The sequence below is a fragment of the Ranitomeya variabilis genome, chromosome 5 (assembly GCF_051348905.1).
Source record: "Ranitomeya variabilis isolate aRanVar5 chromosome 5, aRanVar5.hap1, whole genome shotgun sequence".
Lineage (NCBI taxonomy): Eukaryota > Metazoa > Chordata > Amphibia > Anura > Dendrobatidae > Ranitomeya > Ranitomeya variabilis.
Genome location: NC_135236.1, coordinates 626798075 through 626821522, shown reverse-complemented (window position 1 = coordinate 626821522; position 23448 = coordinate 626798075). Strand labels below are relative to the sequence as shown.

The following is a 23448-nucleotide window of genomic DNA, read 5'->3' as shown; positions in this document are numbered from 1 at the left end:
GTGCACCATCTTGGGTATTGTGCTGGAACTGTTCTACGTGTTATTTGCCTGTTTTGTGGTTCAATAAGGTATTGCCACACTGTTTTACCCTCACCCTGTGTTGTCTGAGTAGGGTTAAGCCCACATTAAAAGGAGAGCGGGCATTCGGTGGAATGATCCTTGGTTCATGTGGTTCCGGCTAGCAGACCAGGGCACCTGCTGACTCCTTGTGTCTCCACAAAGGTTCTCTGGTCAGATGAGAACAAAGTAGAACTTTTTGGGCTAAATTTAAGTTTGTGGGTGTAAAACAATGTTTGTTTGTTTTAAGTTGTACATTGAAATAGGAAAATTTAAAAAATATATTTATATTTCAATAAGGTAAAGATGCACCTTAGCAGCTTTTTTTGGACAGCTTAGGCTACTTTCACACTAGTCCGACGTACCGACGGACAGTGTGTTAATGTAGCACAACGTGGGCAGCGGATGCAGTTTTACAACGCATCCGCTGCCTATTGTGAGTTCCGGGGAGGAGGGGGCGGAGTTTGGCCACGTATGCGCGGTTGAAAATGGCGGACACGACGCACAAAAAAAAGCTACATGGAACGTTTTTTGTGCCGATGGTCAGCCAAAACACGACGCATCCGTCGCATGAAAACGCATCCTGCGGGCAACTTTTCAGGATGCGTTTTTTTCTCCAAAACGACGCATCGCGATGTGCATCACACAACGCTAATGTGAAAGTAGCCTTAAATGGAGCCTTGACCGCCAGTAACCAGCCACTCAATACTTACACCATGCAATTTCCTAATTATTGAATGAGGAGTTCTCTACCTCCACCTAAGGTTCCTTCACAAAGAATAAAAGAATGGCCACTTAGCAAATATTTGGCAGTGGTTGTAGGAAACAATAGCATTTCATTATGTGGCACATTATATAGTATAGTGAGGTACTGCGAGTTTATCAGGTTCACTCATTTCTACTGATCAGAAGGAAAGAGAAATAAAACCTCAGTGAGATAGCGACCAATGAAGCTTTCACAATAGAATCTCCTGAATAGATGGCAATAGAAAGAGAGATAACAGATAATAACGGAGTCCCCGTACACGATGTGGACATCAATCACATTCAACAATGAAGCTCATATTAATGATCTCGGGCCCCAGAAAGAAAAACTTCCCACCTATCTAAATCCAGTCATTGTCCCTGCAGAATACACCGCTTTGCATTTCTAATGGAACATCAAGTATCATCACAGGTGAGCATATAGCTAAGTGGTCTGGCGTACTGGACTTGTTTTCTGGGGGGACTTATCCCAGTCGCTTTACTATATATACTGTACATACTGTATATATAATGTATACATAAAACAGCCACAACCAAAAGTGTTGGCAACCTTGAAGTTGTTCCTGAAAATGAAGTACTTCTCACAGAAAATTATTGCAATTACACATGTTTTGTTATACACATGTTTATTTCCTTCATGTGTATTGGAACAACACAAAAAAACTGAGGAAAAAAAGGCAAATTGAACATAATTTCACACACACAAAAGCAAAAATGGGCCAGAAAAAATTGTTGGCACCCTCAACTTAATATTTGGTTGCTCTAGGTTGGGGACATTTCTGTAATGCGCACCCTGCTCCCTTTAAGAAGCAGGGACCCTAAGCGCATTTCTGGGAGACATGCACAATGTGCACAGGCCCAAGGAGCAGAAAGCCGCTGCAGGGGCAGGAACAGAAGCAACAGGGCAGCTGTGCCGGTGAGGATATCGGCGTCCCTGTCGGGAATAGGAAGGAGAATCATGCAGGGATGCCAGTGTTACACAATGTTTATAAAGGGATATTCATTTGTCAGAAATTAAAGGGGTTGTTTTAAGTTTGGAAGTTCAAAGGATAGGGGACAATTTCCTGATCTCGTGTACAACACTCAGCTATCGCTGGCAGACTTATAGAGAATGAATCAGGGGCGGACATATCATTGGTGCAACCTGTGCAACCGTACAGGGGGCCCTAGAAGTTAAGGGGCCCATTGCTATCTCCAAAGCAGGTAGAATTTTGCATTATGATGATCTATTGGAAAGCTAAAGGCCTTGCACAGGGGCCTTTTTCTGTCTTTGTCTGCCAGTAGACTGAATGGAAAGGAGGTGCACAAGATTGATCTACTTACTATCAAATAAAACTCTTCAGAGCCCCATTCTCGGGATCTTAGGTGTGCATCCCCTTTAACCCCTTTCCAACATCGGGTGTAATAGTACCCTGATGTTAGACACCTTCCATTTGATGTGGGCTCCGGCACTCAGCCCAAATCCTTTGCAGCACATGTCAGCTGTTTTGAACAGCTGACATATGCCTCTAACAGCCGCGGGAGGAATCGTGATCCACCCACGGCTGTTAACTAGTTAAATGCCGCTGTCAAACTCTGACAGCGGCATTTAACGCGCGCTTCCAGCAAACGCGCTGGAATTCCTGCCCATCGGTGACCCCCGAGACTCCAGGAGACCTCTATGGTTGTCACTGCCAGATTGTTATGAGCGCCGCCCTGTGGTTGGTGCTCATAGCAAGTTAGCAATTCTGCTGATCTGATCATCGCCTGTATGTAGCAGAGCCGATCGGGTTATGGCAGTGTTTAGTCTCACATGGAGACTACTGAAGCATGCCAAAAGTAATAAAAAAAGTTTTTGAAAATATTAAAATATGTATATATATATATATATATATATATATATATATATATATATATATATATATATATATATACACACATATATATAAGTTCAAATCACCCCCCTTTCGCCTCATTCAAAATAAAACAATTAAGAAGAATCAAACATACACATATTTGGTATCGCCACATTCAGAATCGCCTGATCTATCAATATAAAAAAAATTAACCCGATCGCTAAATGACGTATCAAGAAAAAAAGTCAAAACGCCAGAATTACTTTTTTTGGTCGCTGCAACATTGCATTAAAATGCAATAACGGGTGATCAAAAGATCGTATGTGCACCAAAATGGTATAATTAAAATTATAAAGAAGCCATCACCCAACCCGAGATTATGAAAAATGGAGATGCTACAGGTATCAGAAAATGGGGCAACTTTTTTTTTAACTAATTTTGGAAAAAATTTTCACCACTTTGATAAACAATAACCTAGATATGTTTGGTGTCTATGAACTCGTAATGACCTGGAAAATAATAATGGCAGGTCAGTTTTAGCATTTATTGAAGATAATAAAAAAGCAAAACAAAAAACAATTGTGGAATTGCACTTTTTTGGCAATTTCACCACACTTGGAATGTTTTTCCTGTTTTCTAGTACACGATATGTTAAAACCAATGGTGTCGTTCAAAAGTGCAACTCGTCCTGCAAAAAACAACAAGCCCTCACATGGCCATATTGACCAAAAAATAAAAAAAAGTTATGGCTCTGGGAAGAAGGGGAGCAAAAAACAAAAACAACAAAACGAAAATACCTCCGGTCATGAAGGGGTTAATATTATTCTTAACATGAGTAGTACAGAATTAAAGTAAAACTGACAGCTAATTTGTGCTGTGTGCGCATTATGAATCAGACAGTGGTTAAATTATCATACTGCAATGTTTTAGAGAAAAAATCCTTTGAAAAGCAGATGACTAGTCCAAGAGGCCAGTGCCTGGCAGCTTCTCCCTGGCCCTCTCCCCATAGGGAGAGACCTGTCAGCCTAGGGGAGCAGGATGGGGAGAAGTCACTGAGGACCGGCCTTGGACACCGTTAATGTCCGTTTTTTCAAAGTGTGTTTTCTCTGACATACCACAGCCTTTCATAGCCAGACATACCGGCTACAATACCACAGCCAGTGTCTGATTCATGCTGCCCGTGGGTCAGGAAGCATGAATCCACTCTTTAGTTCACTATAATATTAAACTCTTAATACATTTTCCACATTTTATCCTTCATGTACAGCAAATAAAGAAAAGTCCTGGTCTTGTGGTGATTACGGGTACACGGATCAGATAACTGACCTGAACTGAGTCAAGCAACGCTTCACATCTCTCTGACAGATCTTTATACACTGAACATAAACAAATGTCAAAAACATTCAACAGCATGACAACAAGCAGAGATTCTATATCTTTCAGGACTCTATACATAAAGTATATTGTAAACTGCAAAATCTTTTCGTCATATGAAAAATATGGCTGCAGCTACACAGCAACTCTTTTAGAGAAGATCGTTCCTTCACAACTGATGATTAGATTAGCATTGACACCCATGACCTGATGTGATACATCTATGGCAAAAAATTCAACCTTTTTGTTGTCAGTGGTAGTGTCATGGGGTTACGGCAGCAGAGAGGAGCCAGAAGACCACGGCGTCTGATTACTCCTACTCCTACGCTGAAAAGAAGCACTTCACCTTCTTTTTAAATGATGTTAATTACTTTTGACAGAACAGGGGTCAGCCATATTGGTAGCTCTGGTAGTCGGAGCTCCCAGTTAAGCTCAGTTACCCACTCCTATGCCCTTTATAATCTGGGTTCTGATTGAAACACATTGTCAGAGCTAGCTTATGCTGCATAGCTTGGAGAGGAGTTTCGGTGGTTATATGAGGAGTTTGGAGGAGTTATCTGTGACTGTTGCATGGGTTTGTAAGTGTGATAATTCCCTTTCCTCCTCTTACTTTGGTTTTTCACCGTCCTCCATTCCCCGGTGCATTCTTCTGATAAATGTGAGTTAATATTTGTATGCCTGGTATTTTCAGTTACCGTTGTTCGTGCTGCCTTGTTCGCCGGGTTGGTGTACTGCAGTGCACAGAAGCTCCCCTAATCCCTGGGTGGGGGAAGAGAACAGATGGAGGGCTAACTCAGGAGATAAGGCAAGGGTGGCGGCCCTGGCATCTTCACCTTCAGAAGTATCCCAGGGAATAGGGCGAGCTAGGTCACCCCTATTGTCAGGGACAGGGAAGAAGCCCACGGTGTTGGGTCACCCAGAGTCATGACAGGTGGTCCACTTTGCTTCTATAGGCTAGAATGGACATTACATTTCCCCTCTGCAGTATGGCCATTTTTTACAGCCAAATTGGAGAACTAAAATAGTCAACAGATGAGAAACACAAATGTTTTCGTTGTCTAAAAAAAGTCCTTTTGTATAACCAAAGTTGCTGTGCACCCTTACCCTAACACTCCACTGCTAAATCGCAATGTATTACGAGTAGCATTTGCCGAAAATCTATAATTCCGGCAAGTTTCCAAAACATTCCGATTTTAAAGGCTCTGAAACTTTTTCTTCAATTGTCACAAAGTTCCTCATTCCTATTAAAAGGCAAAAAGAGTAAAACTATAAGAAAAGTAGAGAAAAGTAACAAACTGGCTTTTCCCCCATCAAATTGCTTGTGTCTTTGGAATTGGCCACATGGGAAAAATCTGTCTGCCAGCTTAACTGTGACCATATTAAATGGAACATTTGAACTCGAGTTTGCAGCTTGTCTGCCCTTCTAACAGTGGAGTTGAAAGGCAGCAAAAATCACATCAGTAGGGCTGATACTGATTGAAACTCAAGACATTTCTGAAATCTCCACGGAAAAGAAAACTTTGTGTATTTGCAGCTAGAATAAATGCCAAAAATAGCAATTGTTCGGAACAAAAAATAAACATAGCCGAAGAAATGAGGAGAGGAGATGAGTATAATACTGGTGATATAAATGTTAATGATTTTGCTGATTAAATAATTAGGGGAAATTCATTAGTACACATTATTCGTATTCCGATGCCATTGACAATATGAACATTACTGAGCAGCTATGAGATTCCTCCATTAATCCTATTATGTGCCTGTGGGGAATAGCAATATTTCAGCCCATTGTCTCGGAACTTGAGATTAAAAACGGACCCGGATACAGATAATAACTTTATTTTCTGTTACAATTTCTACTTCCAGCTGATTCTTATAGGTCATGTCAAATAGATCTATGTAGGTCATGGCATTTCTTATCCTGCCAACCTGCCCGCTTCACTAAATCTATATGCAGTTTGACAAGACGTCTACGGAGGCACAGTGATATCAATGATGAGCCTGATTGTTCTGAGAGCTGATCACTAGAGGGGATTAGTTAAATGGCATCAATGAATGTCTAAGATGGGTGCGTGTCATTGGGCGGCTCGTACGCCTCGGCGAGGACTCGTGAAACATCCACCTGATTCAGTATCGTAGAGGGATGAGACCTTACTGCAGGCAACATGTCGAGCTTTAATATCAATCCAAGCCTAGAGTACAATTCACACTGCATGATCTACACTACGAGTCTGTCCTCTACAGGTTACAGTCTCTTGGGCTAAAAAACTGGTGGCTCAATGGTGGCTGTCACTCCCTGGTCTGGGCATTGTGGTCGCCAAGGATCGAGGTGTTTGACCGGCCAATTAAAATCCATAAAATGTTCGACTGGAATCTATTTGTGAAATTTTATAACATTTCCATATATTGAAGCACAACAAAATTATTTTAACCTTTTCAGCTGAGCATATGAGATCAGCACCTTTTTGGCATCGTCGGCTATGCTAATCTATAACAGAGAAGGATGGCGCTGATGGGGGAAAACGGGGGCAACAACTGTTATTGGGTGATACATTACATATTCAAGCCATATGGATATGGAAGAATATAATATAGGCCAAATACCTTGGCTACGTCCAAATATTGGATGTGAGTAAGTAAAGATAACTAGAAATCTAGAGCAGGGGAGCCAGGATCACGCAAAGTCTACGAGCCTCAGCCAACCACAGACTCTTCAGAATTAATCTCCAATGATTTGTAGGTCACAAGTTATTTTTAAACATGAGAGATGGCATTGTATTAAGCCATGGTGGATATTAAAAATATGATTATTTTATATTATTATTAGATATTATTATTTGAAAAAAAAGTCTGTTTCTGGTTTAAAAAAACCCTTTTTCCCCATCTTTAGCAATTGCTACACCAATTTATCCAATAAAAGTAGAAACAACCTGGAAGTAAACCAAGACAGCGGGAGACTTTCAGATGCCTCAATGTTGCCTAAGCGTCCACCAGGAAACTCTACACTGCTGATTATTCCAGTGTTCTTCAACCCAAGGCTCCGGGACCACATGTAGCCCCCGGCCCTAGGCTGCAGACACTGCTGAGGACAAGAAGCATCAGGGGTCATAGCATCTCTGGAGTTTGGTATTAGGGTCAAAACTATATTGTTGATTGTTAACTTTTTGGCAAAATTTAGATCAATTGGTCAGATTCTGAAAGGGGCTTTCCAGTTCTGAAAAAAAAGAATAGCTTTGTTTATAATCCCTGGATCCAGTATTGAGTCTTTGCCACTAATCCACTAGTGGTTTTTATTATCTCCATTGTCACTTCGCTGGACCCGGAGAGGGTAAGTAAATCTCAATCTCTTTCTTTCTCTTTCTTTCTTTCTTTCTTTCTTTCTTTCTTTCTTTCTTTCTTTCTTTCTTTCTTTCTCCTCCTTTAAGGAAATGACCAAGTGGTCTAAATTTTGCCGAAGTGTTAATTAATAATATAGTTTTGACCTTAACCCCTTCCCGACATCGGACGTACTATACCGTCCGATGTCGGGTCCCCTGCTTTGATGTGCGCTCCGGCGGTGAGCGCACATCAAAGTCGCGACATGTCAGCTGTTTTTTACAGCTGACATGTGTGCGCAATAGCGGCGGGTGAAATCGCGATCACCCGCCGCTATTAACTAGTTAAATGCCGCTGTCAAACTCAGACAGCGGCATTTAACTACCGCATCCGGCCGGGCGGCCGGAAATGAGCGCATCGCCGACCCCCGTCACATGATCGGGGGTCGGCGATGCTTGTATATTGTAACCATAGAGGTCCTTGAGACCTCTATGGTTACTGATCGCCGGTGGCTGTGAGCGCCCCCCTGTGGTTGGCGCTCACAGCACACCTGCATTTTAGCTACATAACAGCGATCTGATGATCGCTGTTATGTAGCAGAGCCGATCGGGCTGTGCCTGCTTCTAGCCTCCCATGGAGGCTATAGAAGCATGGTAAAAGTTAAAAAAAAAAAGTAAAAAAAAATGTGAAAAAAATAAAAAAAATATAAAAGTTTAAATCACCCCCCTTTCGCCCCAATCAAAATAAATCAAAAAAATAATCAAACCTACACATATTTGGTATCGCCGCGTTCAGAATCGCCCGATCTATCAATAAAAAAAAAGCATTAACCTGATCGCAAAACGGCGTAACGAGAAAAAAAATCGAAACGCCAGAATTATGTTTTTTTGGTCGCCGCGATTTGCATTAAAATGCAATAACGGGCGATCAAAAGAACGCATCTGCACCGAATTGGTATCATTAAAAACGCCGTCTCGGCACGCAAAAAATAAGTCCTCAACTGACCCCAGATCATGAAAAATGGAGACGCTACGAGTATCGGAAAATGGTGCAATTTTATTTATTTATTTTTTTTGCAAAGTTTGGAGTTTTTTTTCACCACTTAGATGAAAAATAACCTAGTCATGTTAGGTGCCTATGAACTCGTACTGACCTGGAGAATCATAATGGCAGGTCAGTTTTAGCATTGAGTGAACGTAGCAAAAAAAACAAACAAAAAACAAGTGTGGGATTGCACTTTTTTTGCAATTTCACCGCACTTGGAATTTTTTTCCCGTTTTCTAGTTCTAGTACATGCCATGGTAAAACCAATGGTGTCATTCAAAAGTACAACTCGTCCCGCAAAAAATAAGCCCTCACATGGCAAAATTGACGGAAAAATAAAAAAGTTATGGCTCTGGGAAGGAGGGGAGTGAAAAACGAAAACGGAAAAACGAAAAATCCCACGGTCATGAAGGGGTTAATTAAAGTGATGCTTTGACCCCTGATGCTCCTTGTTCTCAAATGTATCTGCAGCTGAGGCCTACCTATGGCCTGGGAGCCTTGAGCTGAGGAACACTACAATAACCAGCAGTGCGCTGGAAGATGTTTAGGCAAAACTGAGGCATGTGAAATTCTCCAGCTTTACTTTCTCCTAACTTTACTTTCGGGTCGTTTCTACTCTTCGTTAAAGAAATTGGTGTAACAATTGCTCGGCAGAGTCGGCATGCATCAACCTAATTTTTTTTTTATTTAAAGGCGCTGTCCAAGGCTAATATATCAATGAACTATCCATAAGATATGAAATCAGTGGGGGTTTGATAACCGAAACCCCAAGAATCTGCTATCTCTAGCAGCCGGATGTAAGCAATGTTTAGTACTGAAATGTACCAATAGGAAAGTTGGAACCCCACAGATCTCATATTGATCACCGATCCCACAGACAGATAAAGTCATTGATATGTTAGTTCTGGACAAACCCTTTAAAAATTCTTCAAACCTGACGAGCAGCTTAAACATTCAATGTGACATCATTCCGAAGCATGCACAACACATGGCAAGGGAAGACAATGGCCAGACGCATAACATTGCCATAAGGCTAATACTTGTTTGGATGCCACCTTTACCCCTGCCGACCATCCAATATGTGGAGCTCAGTGGGGAAAAGGATGTTACTTTTAGACACTTTCAACAATGCAGTATATTTTTGGTCAAAAAGGAATCAGGTATGATAAAATCCTACATGGCCGATACTTATCTGCCATTGGGGCCTTAGGCAGGTCCTATACGCACTCAAATTAATCTAATGTGTGCAAGTAGCATTAAGGACCCCACACATATTAGACTAACATCAGCCAAACCCACTGACAGTGCCGGACCGAGGCGGTAAGGGCCCACCAGTAAGACTTACCCTGGGGGCCCACTGTTCAGCTACATGCATCGATTACATCACCCTCTTTCAGAAATGTTCCTCTGCTTCTATAAAATAATAAACTAGGTAGCTTGTAAAATGAAGGATGAGATTCTGTTTTTGTCTGTACCTAGTGTCAATGTATTGGGCCAAGTACTGCTCATGTTGGGGAGTAAGTGTCTCACTGCTGTATTAGGGCCCACCAGGGGATTCTCCTGCTCTCCGGTGGCCCAGTCCGACCCTGCCCACTGACATTGATGGGTGGTCTGACCATATGATATGTATAGTAACCCTTTAAAGAACATGTGGAGGGAGATAAGGAACCAGTATATGGGCCGATCGTTTGATTCTCCCTAGAGATAAGTCACCCACAGAACTGTCCTTCTTATAGGGCACACAGGGGCGTGTATACTGAGCTGAGTAAGATGGCTGCCGAATGATTGTCCGAACCATCGCTCAGTCATCAGCGATCTCACATGGCTTTAATGGGGGCTTTAGTCACATATTATGAAGCCATGGTCTTCACAGAGAAGAGAGCTGTCCACGGTACCAGTTTATAAGCCGACAGATCTCCAGAAAGCGAATTCTGTATTTATAGCGTCGTCTTTCTAATTCCATTCATTAAAAAGTATCCCTGTTAGAAACTGTAAAAATCCCCAATAAATAAAACATTCTCTTAAATATTTTATTTATTTTTTTCTTATAATCAGCTAGAAATCTATTGTTAATGCTTTAGATACGCTGGCTATGACAGCGAGACATCTGCCTCTCCTTGAGACCCCCGCTGTGCCATTAGCATCGCCAGCTTGGTGGGGGGCCAGTCGGTTAGTCAGTCTTTAGTTTGCACGACATGATGTAAAATCTCTTCTGTGTCTGGAATACGTCTGATCTTATAAAGTAGCCCAGAAATGCCGGAGCACTGGCCAATGAATAGGGCGAGTACCGCAATGGGGGTATAGACAGGGAACTGTTACCAATGACATTGCCGGTGAAGGAATTCTATAGGGTTCGTCATAGACCCCATATAGCCCTTACATGTCTATGGTGAGCAGTATGGTATTTGTAGGTTTTCTGGATAGGATATGTTCTAGCCCTCTATCTCATCCATAGGTATGGCTCCAAGGATCCTTGCAAACACTACACGGACCCTTTTATTATCCGGACCCTATTAATACGAAACCTTTTAACCCTTTGAAACGAGAAACGCATGCTAGAAAATGAACAGGTTAAGAGTCCATTTAATGTCGCCGTTTCTTCCATTACAGATCATTAATAAAATCTAATATTACACGGGACAGCAGCACACTCCGAGCAGAACCTATTAGGTAGAAGTGAAGCCGCACATACCGCCTCCTCACCTAAGTTCAAGCCTCGCCTGGTGCTGACAGCTAATTATTTTTTTTTAAGCGAGACAGTCACGAAAGGTACATTATGATAATGCATCAAAATGAGATTTAATTAATTGTCAAAGATTATACATCGCGGGTAAACTCAGACTAATTAGGCCTTTTTTTTTAACTGTCGGTTTAACCCTTTGTTATTAGTGCGCTGTCTGCGGGTAATAACAAGTCAAACATTTCTGAAGGGACTTTTTTTTTGCAGGGGGGGTAAAAGTGATTTGTGTGAATAAACTCTGTTATCTTTCTTCTTTGCAGCTTGTTAGTACAAACATTGCCAGTGTTATTATAGCTGTATTAGGATGTTTTCTTGTGAAATGCTGCCATCTGGTGGCTGACTTAGCCAACTGCAGTCTACTTAGATCATGCCTTCCTTTGTGCTTATATTCAGCATGAAATTAACAGCTAGCAAGTGGATCAGAGAAAATAAGATGATAGCAGGAGATCAGGGGCTGCGATTTTAGAATATCAACACCTGGCACAGCGGTGGCATCCAAGATCAGTCATGCGACTTACACAGCCCAGAGACGTCTGCTGCCCAGCATCCATATGTGTGCTCCATTCAGATACTAAATGTTATTTTCCGGTTGGATTCGTTGTTGTCACAACTGTCACCGACATGGCTTAAAGATCTATTCTAGTGCTAATAGGAGCCCCAGGGAGAAGCGAGAATCTCTCCTGAGCCACAGGTTGAGTGTCATTGGACTTCTAGGTGACAGATAAGAGGAGACAGCACATCCGTCTCTTGGTCAGGAATTGTGATTAGAGATGAGCGAATCTTTAAAAATTCTCTTTTCCATTGATTCTCCATCAGGCTGGAGTCTCAGACCTGGCAAATTGATTCTCCTAGCTTACATAGCTGGGTAAATATTTTAAGAAATCCAGTTTTATTCTTTGAGATGGAATTTTATACCAATTTTCAATTTAGTGAATTGATTCTGAGATCCCTATTTATGATACATTATACCAGAAAGTGGTGTATAGATAGACATGTACACGTGTGTGTGCATACTGTGAGTGCGCTATGTGCATGTGTGAGCATTAGTGTGTAGAGTGTGTGTGTACTGTGTATGTGTGCAGTGTGTGTGTACTGTGTGTGTGTGTGTGTGCAGAGTGTGTGTGTACTGTGTGTGTGTACATGAGCTTGTGTGTAGAGTGTGTGTGTACTGTGTGCGTTTATGTAGAGTGTGTGTGTGTGTAGAGTGTGTGTACTGTGTGCGTGTGTGTGTACATGAGCTTGTGTGTAGAGTGTGTGTGTGTACTGTGTGCGTGTGTGTAGAGTGTGTGTGTACTGTGTGCGTGTGTGTAGAGTGTGTGTGTACTGTGTGCATTTATGTAGAGCGTGTGTGTGTGCAGTGTGTGTACTGTGTGTGTGTGTACATGAGCTTGTGTGTAGTGTGTGTACTGTATGCATGTGTGTAGAGTGTGTGTACTGTGTGCGTGTGTGTAGAGAGTGTGTGTACTGTGTGTGTGTGTGTGTAGTGTGTGTACTGTGTGTTTGTGTGTGTGTGCAGTGTGTGTACTGTGTGTGTGTGTACATGAGCTTGTGTATAGAGTGTGTGTACTGTGTGCATGTGTGTAGAGTGTGTGCGTATTGTGTGTGTATGTGTAGCATGTGTGTAGAGTGTGTGTACTGTGTGCGTGTGTGTAGAGTGTGTGCGTACTGTGTGTACTGTGTGTTTGTGTGTATGTGTAGCATGTGTGGAGTGTGAGTGAACTATCAGCATGTGTGTAGAGTGTGTGCGTACGGTGTGTTTGTGTATGTGTAGCATGTGTGTAGAGTGTGTGTACTGTGAGTGAACTATGAGCATGTGTGTGTGTGTGTGGAGTATGTGTGTACTCTGTGTGTGTGATATGTGTGTAGTGTGCATGTGTATTATGGGCATATGTGCCTAGATAAGCCTGTGTGTATTGTGTGTTTGTGTGCATGTGTAGTGTGTGTGTACTGTGTGCATGCGTGTAGACAGTGTGTACTGTGAGTGCACTATGTGCGTGTGTGTGAGCATGTGGGTGTAGAGTGTGTGTGTACGCTGTGAGTGTACTATGTGTGTAATGTGCGTGTGTATTATGGGAGTGTGTGCGTACATGAGCTTGCGTGTAGAGTGTTTGTGTACTGTGTGCATGTGTGTAGAGTGTGTGTATACTGTGTGTTTGTGTGCATGTGTAGCGTATTTTTGTGTGTGTTTGTGTGGACAGTGCGTTCTGAGTGAGGGGTGTGTTGTGTGTGTATGGTGTGTGCATGGTATCCAATCTGTGTAATGTGTACATAGTTCGTATATAGTGTGTGTTAAGTGTCTAGTGTGCGCAATCTGTTTAATGTGTGTGTAATGAGGGAATGTGTGTATATAATGTAAATATAAATACATTTATAAGCATTATTGACATACACTAAATGTACAGATAGGTTCCTATATGCACACACACACACACACACACACACACACACCGACCTCTGCTGAGGCACACATGTGGTGTGCCTGACACAGTAACCTTGGAGCACAATGGCCCCGCTCGGCTTTTTCTTCCCGCACACATATTACAATGCATTATTCCCATCAGCAGCAGCAGCAGCAGGCACCGGCGCTTTGTTAATCTTGAGAGTGTTTGTATAAGAAAGACATATGTCCCCCAACCCTGGCGCTCTGCATAGTAATGGTGGGCCAGGCATCCCGGATAATGCACTGTTGTGGGAGCAGGGCGGATTTATGGGCTCACTGATCAGTGATTCACGGCTCTCAGACACTGATTTCATGTGTCACACGTAAAGCAATGACAACACAGCCATCGAAAAGATCCATTTGGTCCATCCTGAAGGACGCCCTTGGAGTTAGAACAGAATAATTGTAAGACATAAATTACCCCCTCAGGATGAAGCCGGGGACACGGAGAAGATGTTCCATGAACGCCCTTGGACGCGCAGGAGGAATACATGAGCAGGCTGCTGCATGCACTTGCACAGTTAATTCTCGGCTTTTACTGCTCCTAATAAAGCACACAGTGGCTGGAGCTGGTTAATGAAATCATTATTTCCAGCAGTTACATTAAGAAAGCATCCACTGGAGATTTCCCTTCCATGCAGGTGATTAATTCACCAGCATGTTAGATATGGAGAGAGTTAAGGGGGTTTTCATCACCGCTGATGTCTAGCCTGCCAGTAACCCTTTGCTCACTGCAACACAATGGGATCCTAAACCTAAAGTGTGCTGTTTGTAATAGCACAGGACACCAGGAGAGCTGCTAATGATACACATGGAACTATGTCAGATCTGGAGGTAGGGGAGGTAAAGAGGGGCTCAGGTGAGCAGAGGAAGTTGTAGACTTCCCATCAGTAATCCCACTCAACAACACTACAGACTGCCTCCCCCAACCTAATTGGTGGCATTATTCACCCAGTAGCAGACACAGACAGAAGAGGGCCCCTGTGCAAGAACAATATATGGACCAATAGCTCATCATGATGCACAATTCCACCTGCTTTGGAGGTAGATGTGAGCCCCCTTAGCTCTTGGACCCCTGTGCAACTGCACAGGTTGCGCCAATGATATGTCCACCTACACATCAGACTTTAAGTGTACTGTTCCTTTAAGAGCTCAAGTCTGCTAGGATCTACTGAACCTGGAGAAAGCAGAGCAGATTTCCAATTTAACCCGTGATTTACCTCATTGATTGCATTGTTTACAGCTGGGGGGTTCTGTCCACCTTTTCCTGGAACTGTCTTTTCGGGGATTTTCTCATTGTTTTGTGTGGTTGTTGAATTATAGGGTTTTAAGAACATGAAGTCACTCTTGGCGGACTCTGGGGTCAGACACACTTTATAACAGTAATTTTGGGGACCACTCCCCGAGGACTCCATGCAGTTGGTTTGCACTTTATTTCCAGAAGAGATTTGCAGATTGATGTTAGAATTCTTGAATACATCTCCTGAGGATGCAGCCCTCATGCAGCAGCAACAGGTAGGCATGGAGGAGCACTTGTAATCCTGCAGAGACAGTCTGTCTTTGTGACATTTAATGATTGTGAGGACAATTATGGCCACCAGGAAGGTGAAGGACACAGAGCCAAGGGACACTATTAAATAGAGAGTTAGAGAGGAACTGGTGGAAGGGTGGTCTGAATTTAAAGGCAGATCATTCAGTTCTGATGGGGTCTCAGGGATGTTGTCCACCACAGTCAACACTATTGAGACAGAGGTGGACAGGGAAGGTTGACCATTGTCTCTGACTTGGATCAGGAGTCTGTGTCTTGTAGCATCCTTGTCTCCCAGAGCTCGTATGGTCCTCAGCTCCCCTGTGTATAAGGCTATGCTGAATAAGGTGGAATCAGTAGCTTGCAGTATCTGATAGGAAAGGCGAGAGTTCTGACCAGAGTCTGCATCCATGGCTGAGATTTTACCCACCAAGTAGCCAGGGTCTGCATACCTTGGGAGAATCTCTGTAGCCACAGTGCCGTTCTTGGGTAGGGGGGCTACAATGACAGGCACATTGTCATTCTGGTCCAGGATGAAGACATTAATAGTCACGTTACTACTTAGTGGAGGGAAGCCAGCATCTTGAGCTTGTACTCGGATCTGGAAGTTCCTGATCTGCTCATAGTCAAAGGAGCGCAAGGCGTAGATGTTCCCGCTGTCTGAGTTGATGGACACATAGGTGGACACTGGCATGCCCTGGATCTGACCCTCCACCATGGAGTAGGACAAGTAGGCATTCTGGTTAGAGTCAGGGTCCAGAGCAGTCACTGAGCAGATGGAAGCCCCCGGAGGATTATTCTCTATCACATACACAGTGTATGAAGGCTGCACAAAGGTGGGAATGTTGTCATTGATGTCCGTCACTTGGACACTGATCACCTTCTTGGTCATCAGAGGTGGAGAACCGAAGTCCCTGGCACTGATGGTGATGTTGTACTCGGACACCGACTCCCTGTCCAGGACCTCGGTGGTCACCAGGGTGTAGTAGTTTTTGTAGGATGAGTGCAGCTGGAAGGGGACATTTTTGGGGATATCACAGTTGACATCCCCGTTGTCCCCAGAGTCCCGATCCATGACACTGATGACAGCAATGACAGTCCCTGGAGGGGCATCCTCCATGACAGGTGTGGACACCGAGGTGAGGATGACTTCTGGAGCATTGTCATTGACATCCAGCAGGTTGACCAGCACCCGGCAGTGCACGGCCACGGCGGAGGGGCCCCTGTCCTTGGCTTGTATGTACAGTTCGTACAGATTGGACTTTTCATAGTCCAGAATCCCTTTAACCCTGACGTTGCCGCTGCGGGGTTCCACCATGAAAAGGTCCCTTACCTTCTGGGGTGCATGTCCGCTGAACGAGTACTCGATCTCCCCGTTGGTGCCCTCGTCTAGGTCGGTGGCATTTAGCTTGATCACAAGGGTTCCCCGGGGCACATTTTCCTGCAGACTGACCCGGTAAAACGTCTGATCGAAGGTGGGCACATTGTCATTGGCATCCAGAACGCTGACTATGATGAGAGCCGTGCCGGATCGCTCCGGTACCCCGCCATCCATGGCCGTCAGCAGGACCCGATGTGTCTTCTGCTGCTCCCTGTCCAAGGGTCTCTCCAAAACCAGCTCGGCAAATTTGCTGCCGTCGCTCCTGCTCTGCACCTCCAAGGAGAAGAACCCGTTCGGACCGAGCTTGTAGGTGCGCAGGGAGTTGGTGCCCACATCGGGGTCCTGGGCACTCTCCAGGGGGAAGCGGGCACCAGGAGCTGCAGACTCGGTCACCTCCAGCACATAATCATGCCATGGAAAGCTGGGGGCATTATCATTGATATCCAAAATCTCCACCTCCACCCTATAGAGCTCCAGGGGGTTCTCCATCACCACCTGCAAGTGCAGGCTACACACCGGCTGGAACTCACAAACTTCTTCCCGGTCTATCTTCTCATTGACGAACAGAATCCCGTTCTCCAGGTTCACCTCCAGATGCTGCTTGTTGCTCCCAGACACGATCCTGAAGCGCCTGGATGACAGCTTGGAGATATCCAAACCCAGGTCCTCAGCGATGTTCCCAACAAAAGCCCCATGGTCCAGCTCCTCAGGGACCGTGTAGCGGATCTGGCTGGAGGCAGGCACCAGGCAACAAGTGAGTAGTAAAGGCAGGAGAACCTGTGCAGACCATGGTCCTCTGCTGATATCCCACCACCAGCACATCTCCAGCGCTGACACCACCACCACCACCACTGAGGATGTTCTCTGAGCTCCGGTCAGACCTAATGCAACTCAACAAATCCTCAGGCAGGGGAAAAAATCCTCCTCCAGCTCTATCCTCTGTCACTGGGGAACCTGGCCCCAGCCAAGATCTCCTAATCCAATCTGATAGCAGAAAATAGGAAGCTCTTTGCTAAATGTGAGGATCTTGCTAGCCAGACTTGTGTTTCTTCCATATACTTTCCTCCCTCCCCAGTCAGTCACCCACCCCTCCCCAACTATTTCATTTTAGAAGAGAGGGCTGAGGGGGAGGGAGGGATCCAAATTCCCATTACAGCTTCTGTATTGGTGGACAGAGACATAGTGAACTGAGAGCTGCAGTTTACAGCTGTTGGGCTTAACCCTTTGCTATAGGAAGCTTGTCTCTGGCAGCTGCGGAGATCTCCTGGAGTGGGGTGGGCTTCGGGTTTGGCAGTTTGGGGGTTACACCAGACCTACTGCTCTCACTGCTAGCTCTTGAGTGAGTGATCACAGCTGCAGGAGACAGGAGATGTCCAAGTTCATTGTAACCCTGTGACAACCATGCCCAATCCCCCCTGTATACAATGTATCCCTGCTGATTGTTTACTGCTAGGACATAGGTGCTGAATACATTGTATCAGAGGCCAGACTTTACCCCCCTTTAACCCATTGCAGGCTGGAGCATGTAGTAGAGCAAACCATACCATTACCATACAGCCAATAAAGAACAGTCATATTTCCTATCAGAAAACAAAAAAGCGAACAGCCCATAAATTAAATGATCCATGATAACAATGCGAATAAACTCCGTTCACCCTTTATTGTAAAACCTAAAAATCCATAAACAGCTCACTGTAAATTATTGCTCAGAACTTGTTAACGCGCCAAATACATCACATTTACATGATTCTATCAATAATCAATAAAACAAGGACAATAAATTTCCCTAACAATTCCAGAGGGTTTCAGATGATCGCATCTGATCCTTTGTGAGACGCAACAATAATGGGAACTAGGGATTGTTACTGACGGTTCTGTAAAATGTGTGGGCTTATAGATTTTATGGAGGGGGTTCCATGCCTGGGACACTTTGGGGGTGGAGGGTTTCACACTTAGCAGTTTTCGAGAGAAGGTTACAGTTTTTTACAGTGTTTTTCTTGTCTTTTTTTCAGGAATAAATGCGTAAGTCAGATATTAATAGGGACATATTAGACACATTACAAGGGCGTTTTTCTTGACTTTTTTCACCTTTTCTGGTCATTGAGTCCTTTGCATTTTTTCAAGACACAGTGTACTATAACTGTGTTTTGCGCCTTTTCCCAAAGGTCTATCTATAGGACTGGAAAGAAAATTGCATAAAAAATGTCTGAACTTAAATAAATAAAAATATGAAATTAATTATAAAATAATTAATGACTGAAATTGATGAAATTTTTCAGAAGCCAAAATCTGAAAGCCTGAATTAGTCGAAATGGCCCTTATTCTGCTCATATAGCCGACCCTCATTACAACTGATTCATGTAAGTAGCAGAAGAGATGACTAACTGATCAATGGTAAAATGGCATGTGACTGATATGGACTTGGGGGCCTGGTGACAAATAGGCTTTGTGCCCATTTCATCTAACGACCATCATTGATGCACAGTAGAAATTGGAAGGATTTTTATGGAGCCCAGCAGCAACTGTTGCAACTGGAGGTAGTAATGACCATGGCATCTAAATGGTTGGACAGGGGGCCTCTGTCATCCACAAAGGACTCCCAAGATGCGACTGTGTAAAACCGATGGATTGTTTAATGTCAGCTGGGAGCCCTAATTTTGACATCTGTTATGTAGCCTCCACATTTCTTTTTATGTAGCTGCTAGGAAACATAGAATGGAGGTCCTCCACAGAGGATAAGCCTTTTCATTAGAGATGAGTGGATCAAACCGGGGAAGATCACGTACAAATGGAATTTCATAAAATTTGCAGTTTCATGCGAATGCGACCACTTCCAGATTTGATTTGCGGTTTGCAAAAAGAAAACTTGCCATTTTCCACATTGCTGAAGCATCGGAGAGTGGTGTAATGTCTTTTAGTGTGGCCGAGCCTGCTTCCCCGTAATGCTCTGCAGCTATGACATCTCACCAGTTATCATACCTTGTAGGGTGGTGGGCAGTACCTGGACCATCACAGATCAGAGGTTCCCAGTGAAGCACAGTTTGTACGGCAAAGTCGGACTTTGTCCTTTTCCATATCCATAGTAACTGGGTAAGTCTCTCTCTTCTATAGAGTGTAAGGTCATATGGTCTCCTGTAGAGAGTAAGCTCTTATGGTCAGCAGGGTCTTCTCTCCCACCTGTAGAGTGTAATCTCTTATGGTCAGGGAGGTCCACTATATCTCTCCTGTAGAGTGTAGGCTCTTATGGTCAGTGGGGTCCTCTCTCTCTCCTGTAGAGTGTAAGCTCTTATGGTAAGTGGGGTTCTCTCTCTCCTGTAGAGTGTCAGTTCTTAAGGTCAGCAGGGTGCTCTCTCTCCTGTAGAGTGTAAGCTCTTATGGTCAGCAGTGTGATCTCTCTCCTGTAGAGTATAAGCTCTTATGGTCAGCAGGGTCCTCTCTCTCTCTCCTGTAGAGTATAAGTTCTTATGGTCAGCAGGGTCCTCTCTCTCTCCTTTAGAGTGTAAGCTCTTATGGTCAGCGGGGTCCTCCCACTCCTGTAGAGTGTAAGCTCTTATGGTCAGAAGGATCCTCCCTCTCCTGTAGAGTGTAAGCTCTTATGGTCAGCTGGGTCCTCTCTCTCTCCTGTAGAGTGTAAGCTCTTATGGTCAGGGAGGTCTACTATCTCTCTCCTGTAGAGTGTAGGCTCTTATATTCAGCAGAGTCCTCTCTCTCTCCTGTAGAGTGTAAGCTCTTATGGTAAGTGGGGTTTTCTCTCTCCTGTAGAGTGTAAGCTCTTATGGTCAGCGGGGTCCTCCCACTCCTGTAGAGTGTAAGCTCTTATGGTCAGAAGGATCCTCCCTCTCCTGTAGAGTGTAAGCTCTTATGGTCAGCTGGGTCCTCTCTCTCTCCTGTAGAGTGTAAGCTCTTATGGTCAGCGGGGTCCTCCCACTCCTGTAGAGTGTAAGCTCTTATGGTCAGAAGGATCCTCCCTCTCCTGTAGAGTGTAAGCTCTTATGGTCAGCTGGGTCCTCTCTCTCTCCTGTAGAGTGTAAGCTCTTATGGTCAGGGAGGTCCACTATCTCTCTCCTGTAGAGTGTAGGCTCTTATATTCAGCAGAGTCCTCTCTCTCTCCTGTAGAGTGTAAGCTCTTATGGTAAGTGGGGTTTTCTCTCTCCTGTAGAGTGTAAGCTCTTATGGTCAGCGGGGTGCTCTCTCTCCTGTAGAGTTTAAGCTCTTATGTTCAGCAGTGTCCTCTCTCTCTCTCCTGTAGAGTGTAAGCTCTTATGGTCAGCAGTGTCCTCTCTCTCTCCTGTAGAGAGTAAGCTCTTATGGTCAGCAGGGTCCTCTCTCTCCTGTAGAGTGTAAACTCTTATGGTCAGCGGGGTCCTCCCTCTCCTGTAGAGTGTAAGCTCTTATGGTCAGCAGGGTCCTCTCTCTCTCTCTCCTGTAGAGTGTAAGCTCTTATGGTCAGCAGGGTCCTCTATCTCTCTCTCCTGTAGAGTATAAACTCTTATGGTCAGCAGGGTCCTCTCTCTCCTGTAGAGTGTAAACTCTTACAGTCAGTGGGGTCCTCTCTCTCTTCTGTAGAGTGTAAACTCTGCCATCACACTAGCAGGATTTGGTCAGGATTTTACATCAGTATTTGTAAGCCAAAACCAGGAGTGGAACAAATAGAGGAAAAGTATAACAGAAACATATGCTCCACTTCTGCATTTATCACCCACTCCTGGTTTTGCCTTACAAATACTGATGTAAAATACTGACCAAATACTGCTAGTGTGACGGCAGCCTTATGGTCAGCAGTGTCCTCTCTCTTCTGTAGAGTGTAAGTTCTTATGGTCAGAAGGATCCTCCCTCTCCTGTAGAGTGTAAGCTGTAAGTCAGCCGGTTCCCCACTCTCTGCTGTAGAGTGTAAACTCTTATGGTCGGCAGTGTCCTCTCTCTCCTGTAGAGTGTAATCTGTTATGATCCTCTCTCTCTCTCATATACAGTGTAAGCTCTTATGATCAGCTGGGTTTTCTGTCTCTCCTCTCCTCTTTCCGGCATTGAGATTCATGCAGATTTATTTGCTGCAAATCAAATTTTTGGTGAAAATTCAACAACACTCTCAAATTCGAATTTCAAAATCTCCGCTCATCTATACTTTTAAGGGTTAGTTAATTTATTATGAACCAGATCAAATTTATATGTTAAGGAGTTGGTTAAATAGTAACATCCTTATAGTCTTGCGATTATTACTGGAATCTTGCACTTTACAAGTTTGTGAGACATTATATACTATCTGCTATCAACATTCAGACTGTCTTTTGTCTATGGTAGAAAAACTCCTGGGAATCTGAATTGCATCTGTGTCTACTGGTTGCTTCTGTTTGAAGAGGAGTCACATAATAAGTGAATAGTGTAGAATTATTTCTACAACTAATAACTTAATATATCCGTTTAGGTCTTACCCTTTAGCTACAAGTTTTACAATATTAGTCATTTTTATGCCCATGTTATGGACTGAGTGGAGAATATAACAAATGCTACATGATATATCCCCCAGTTGGTAGATTTGCGACAACGTCAAGAACGCAGACACGGTGACAAAGCCTAAATATCAAGATTAAAAGGGTAGACCTGGTTAATGTAAAATCAATTGTGAGTATGATTCCAAGGTGTAGAGAATGTGCGACTTATGGGTAGAAGAGTAATTGTAATTAAATAGGTTGTCTCTTTAAGGCAGCTCCTTTCCACATGCTTCATTTGCCACATTGGAGATCTGCTACACATTTTCCATTTGAGAACTTGCATCCTTAAATTACATGGAAACTCCATTTATTTTAATAGAAGCTAAGAAATACCTAATCTCCAGCAATGGTATACCCCACGATCAGCTCATCACCTAGGGAGAGTGGGCAATGAATACAGGCTCAAGGCAAACTTTAATCTTTAAAAGAGTTGTCTGGTGAAAACAAGTTGTAGGATAAGATCAGTGGGATTACAACTGCTAGATCTGCAACGATCAGAAAGGGGAACTTTTAATCCTATTAGATTGGAGTGATAGTGCGAATGCTTGACTGTTGCTCTACTCATTCGCTCTGGGGCTGCCAATTGCTCCACTCGTTTTTTTCCAAAAGTCCCATAGAAAATGATTGCAGCAGTGTTCATGCATCAGACAGGTTGAGTTATTTTGTAATGGGAATAAAAGATCCCCGATCTCCTCATCGGAGTGGCACTAGCAGTGGGGCAACCTATATATATTCTGGGGTTAGATAATAAATTGATTTCAATGGAGATCCAATTTAATTTCTCAAAATATATATGCAAATGATATAGCTAAGCAAGACAAGAGGTCCTAAAAAATATACCACATTATCAAGGGTATCTACAAACACTTCGGCCCAATTATACATTTTAAGTTGTACTCAATCTGACCTTAAATACGTTGTCCACTACTTGGACAACTACTTGTCATACCCCAATAAAAACAAATGCTTATACTCATCTCCCGTGCCGGCGCCATTCCAGCAGTGTCAGCACTTGCAGTCCCGGGACTCTCGTGTGGTTGTTGTGACACGTGAGCCTGGCCCCATGTCATTGTCCCCATCTTCGTACAAATTGAACATCAAGAGGAAGTCAGAGATGAGCTGCAGCCTGGTTTCCTCTTCATATTCAATTCGACAGAAGGTGGGACAGTGACGCCAACGCTGATTGGGTGCCGGCTCATGTGTCAAAACAAGAGCACGTGAGCACCGGGGAGAGCGAGTGCCAACACCACTGAAACGGCGCCAGCACGGGAGGTGGGTATAGGGTTTTTTTTATTTTATCGGGGCCAAACATTTACATCACGAAGAGGTTGTCCTAGTAGTGGACAACCCCTTAAAGCATTTTCCAGAGGTTTGAGTGGTTCCTAGCTTCTGACCATATCTGTAGATCAATTCTATAAATTTTTTAGATATAAGCAATTTATTTAGTCACACAACCTTCAATATCACAGTGAGGATCAAC

General features: G+C 43.8%; 1 protein-coding gene across 2 annotated transcripts in view; it reads right to left on the bottom strand.

Annotated features, from left to right (window-relative positions):
- Positions 1-17558, bottom strand: part of LOC143776622 (protocadherin-10-like) — a 165047-nt gene extending 147489 nt beyond the window's left edge. For both annotated transcript variants that reach the window (XM_077266138.1, XM_077266139.1), the window contains exon 1: positions 14791-17558. In XM_077266138.1, the coding sequence (XP_077122253.1) occupies positions 14791-17301 (2511 nt within the window). In that variant the 5' untranslated portion in view covers positions 17302-17558. The remainder of the gene's footprint in view (positions 1-14790) is intronic.
- Positions 17559-23448: the final 5890 nt, after the last annotated feature.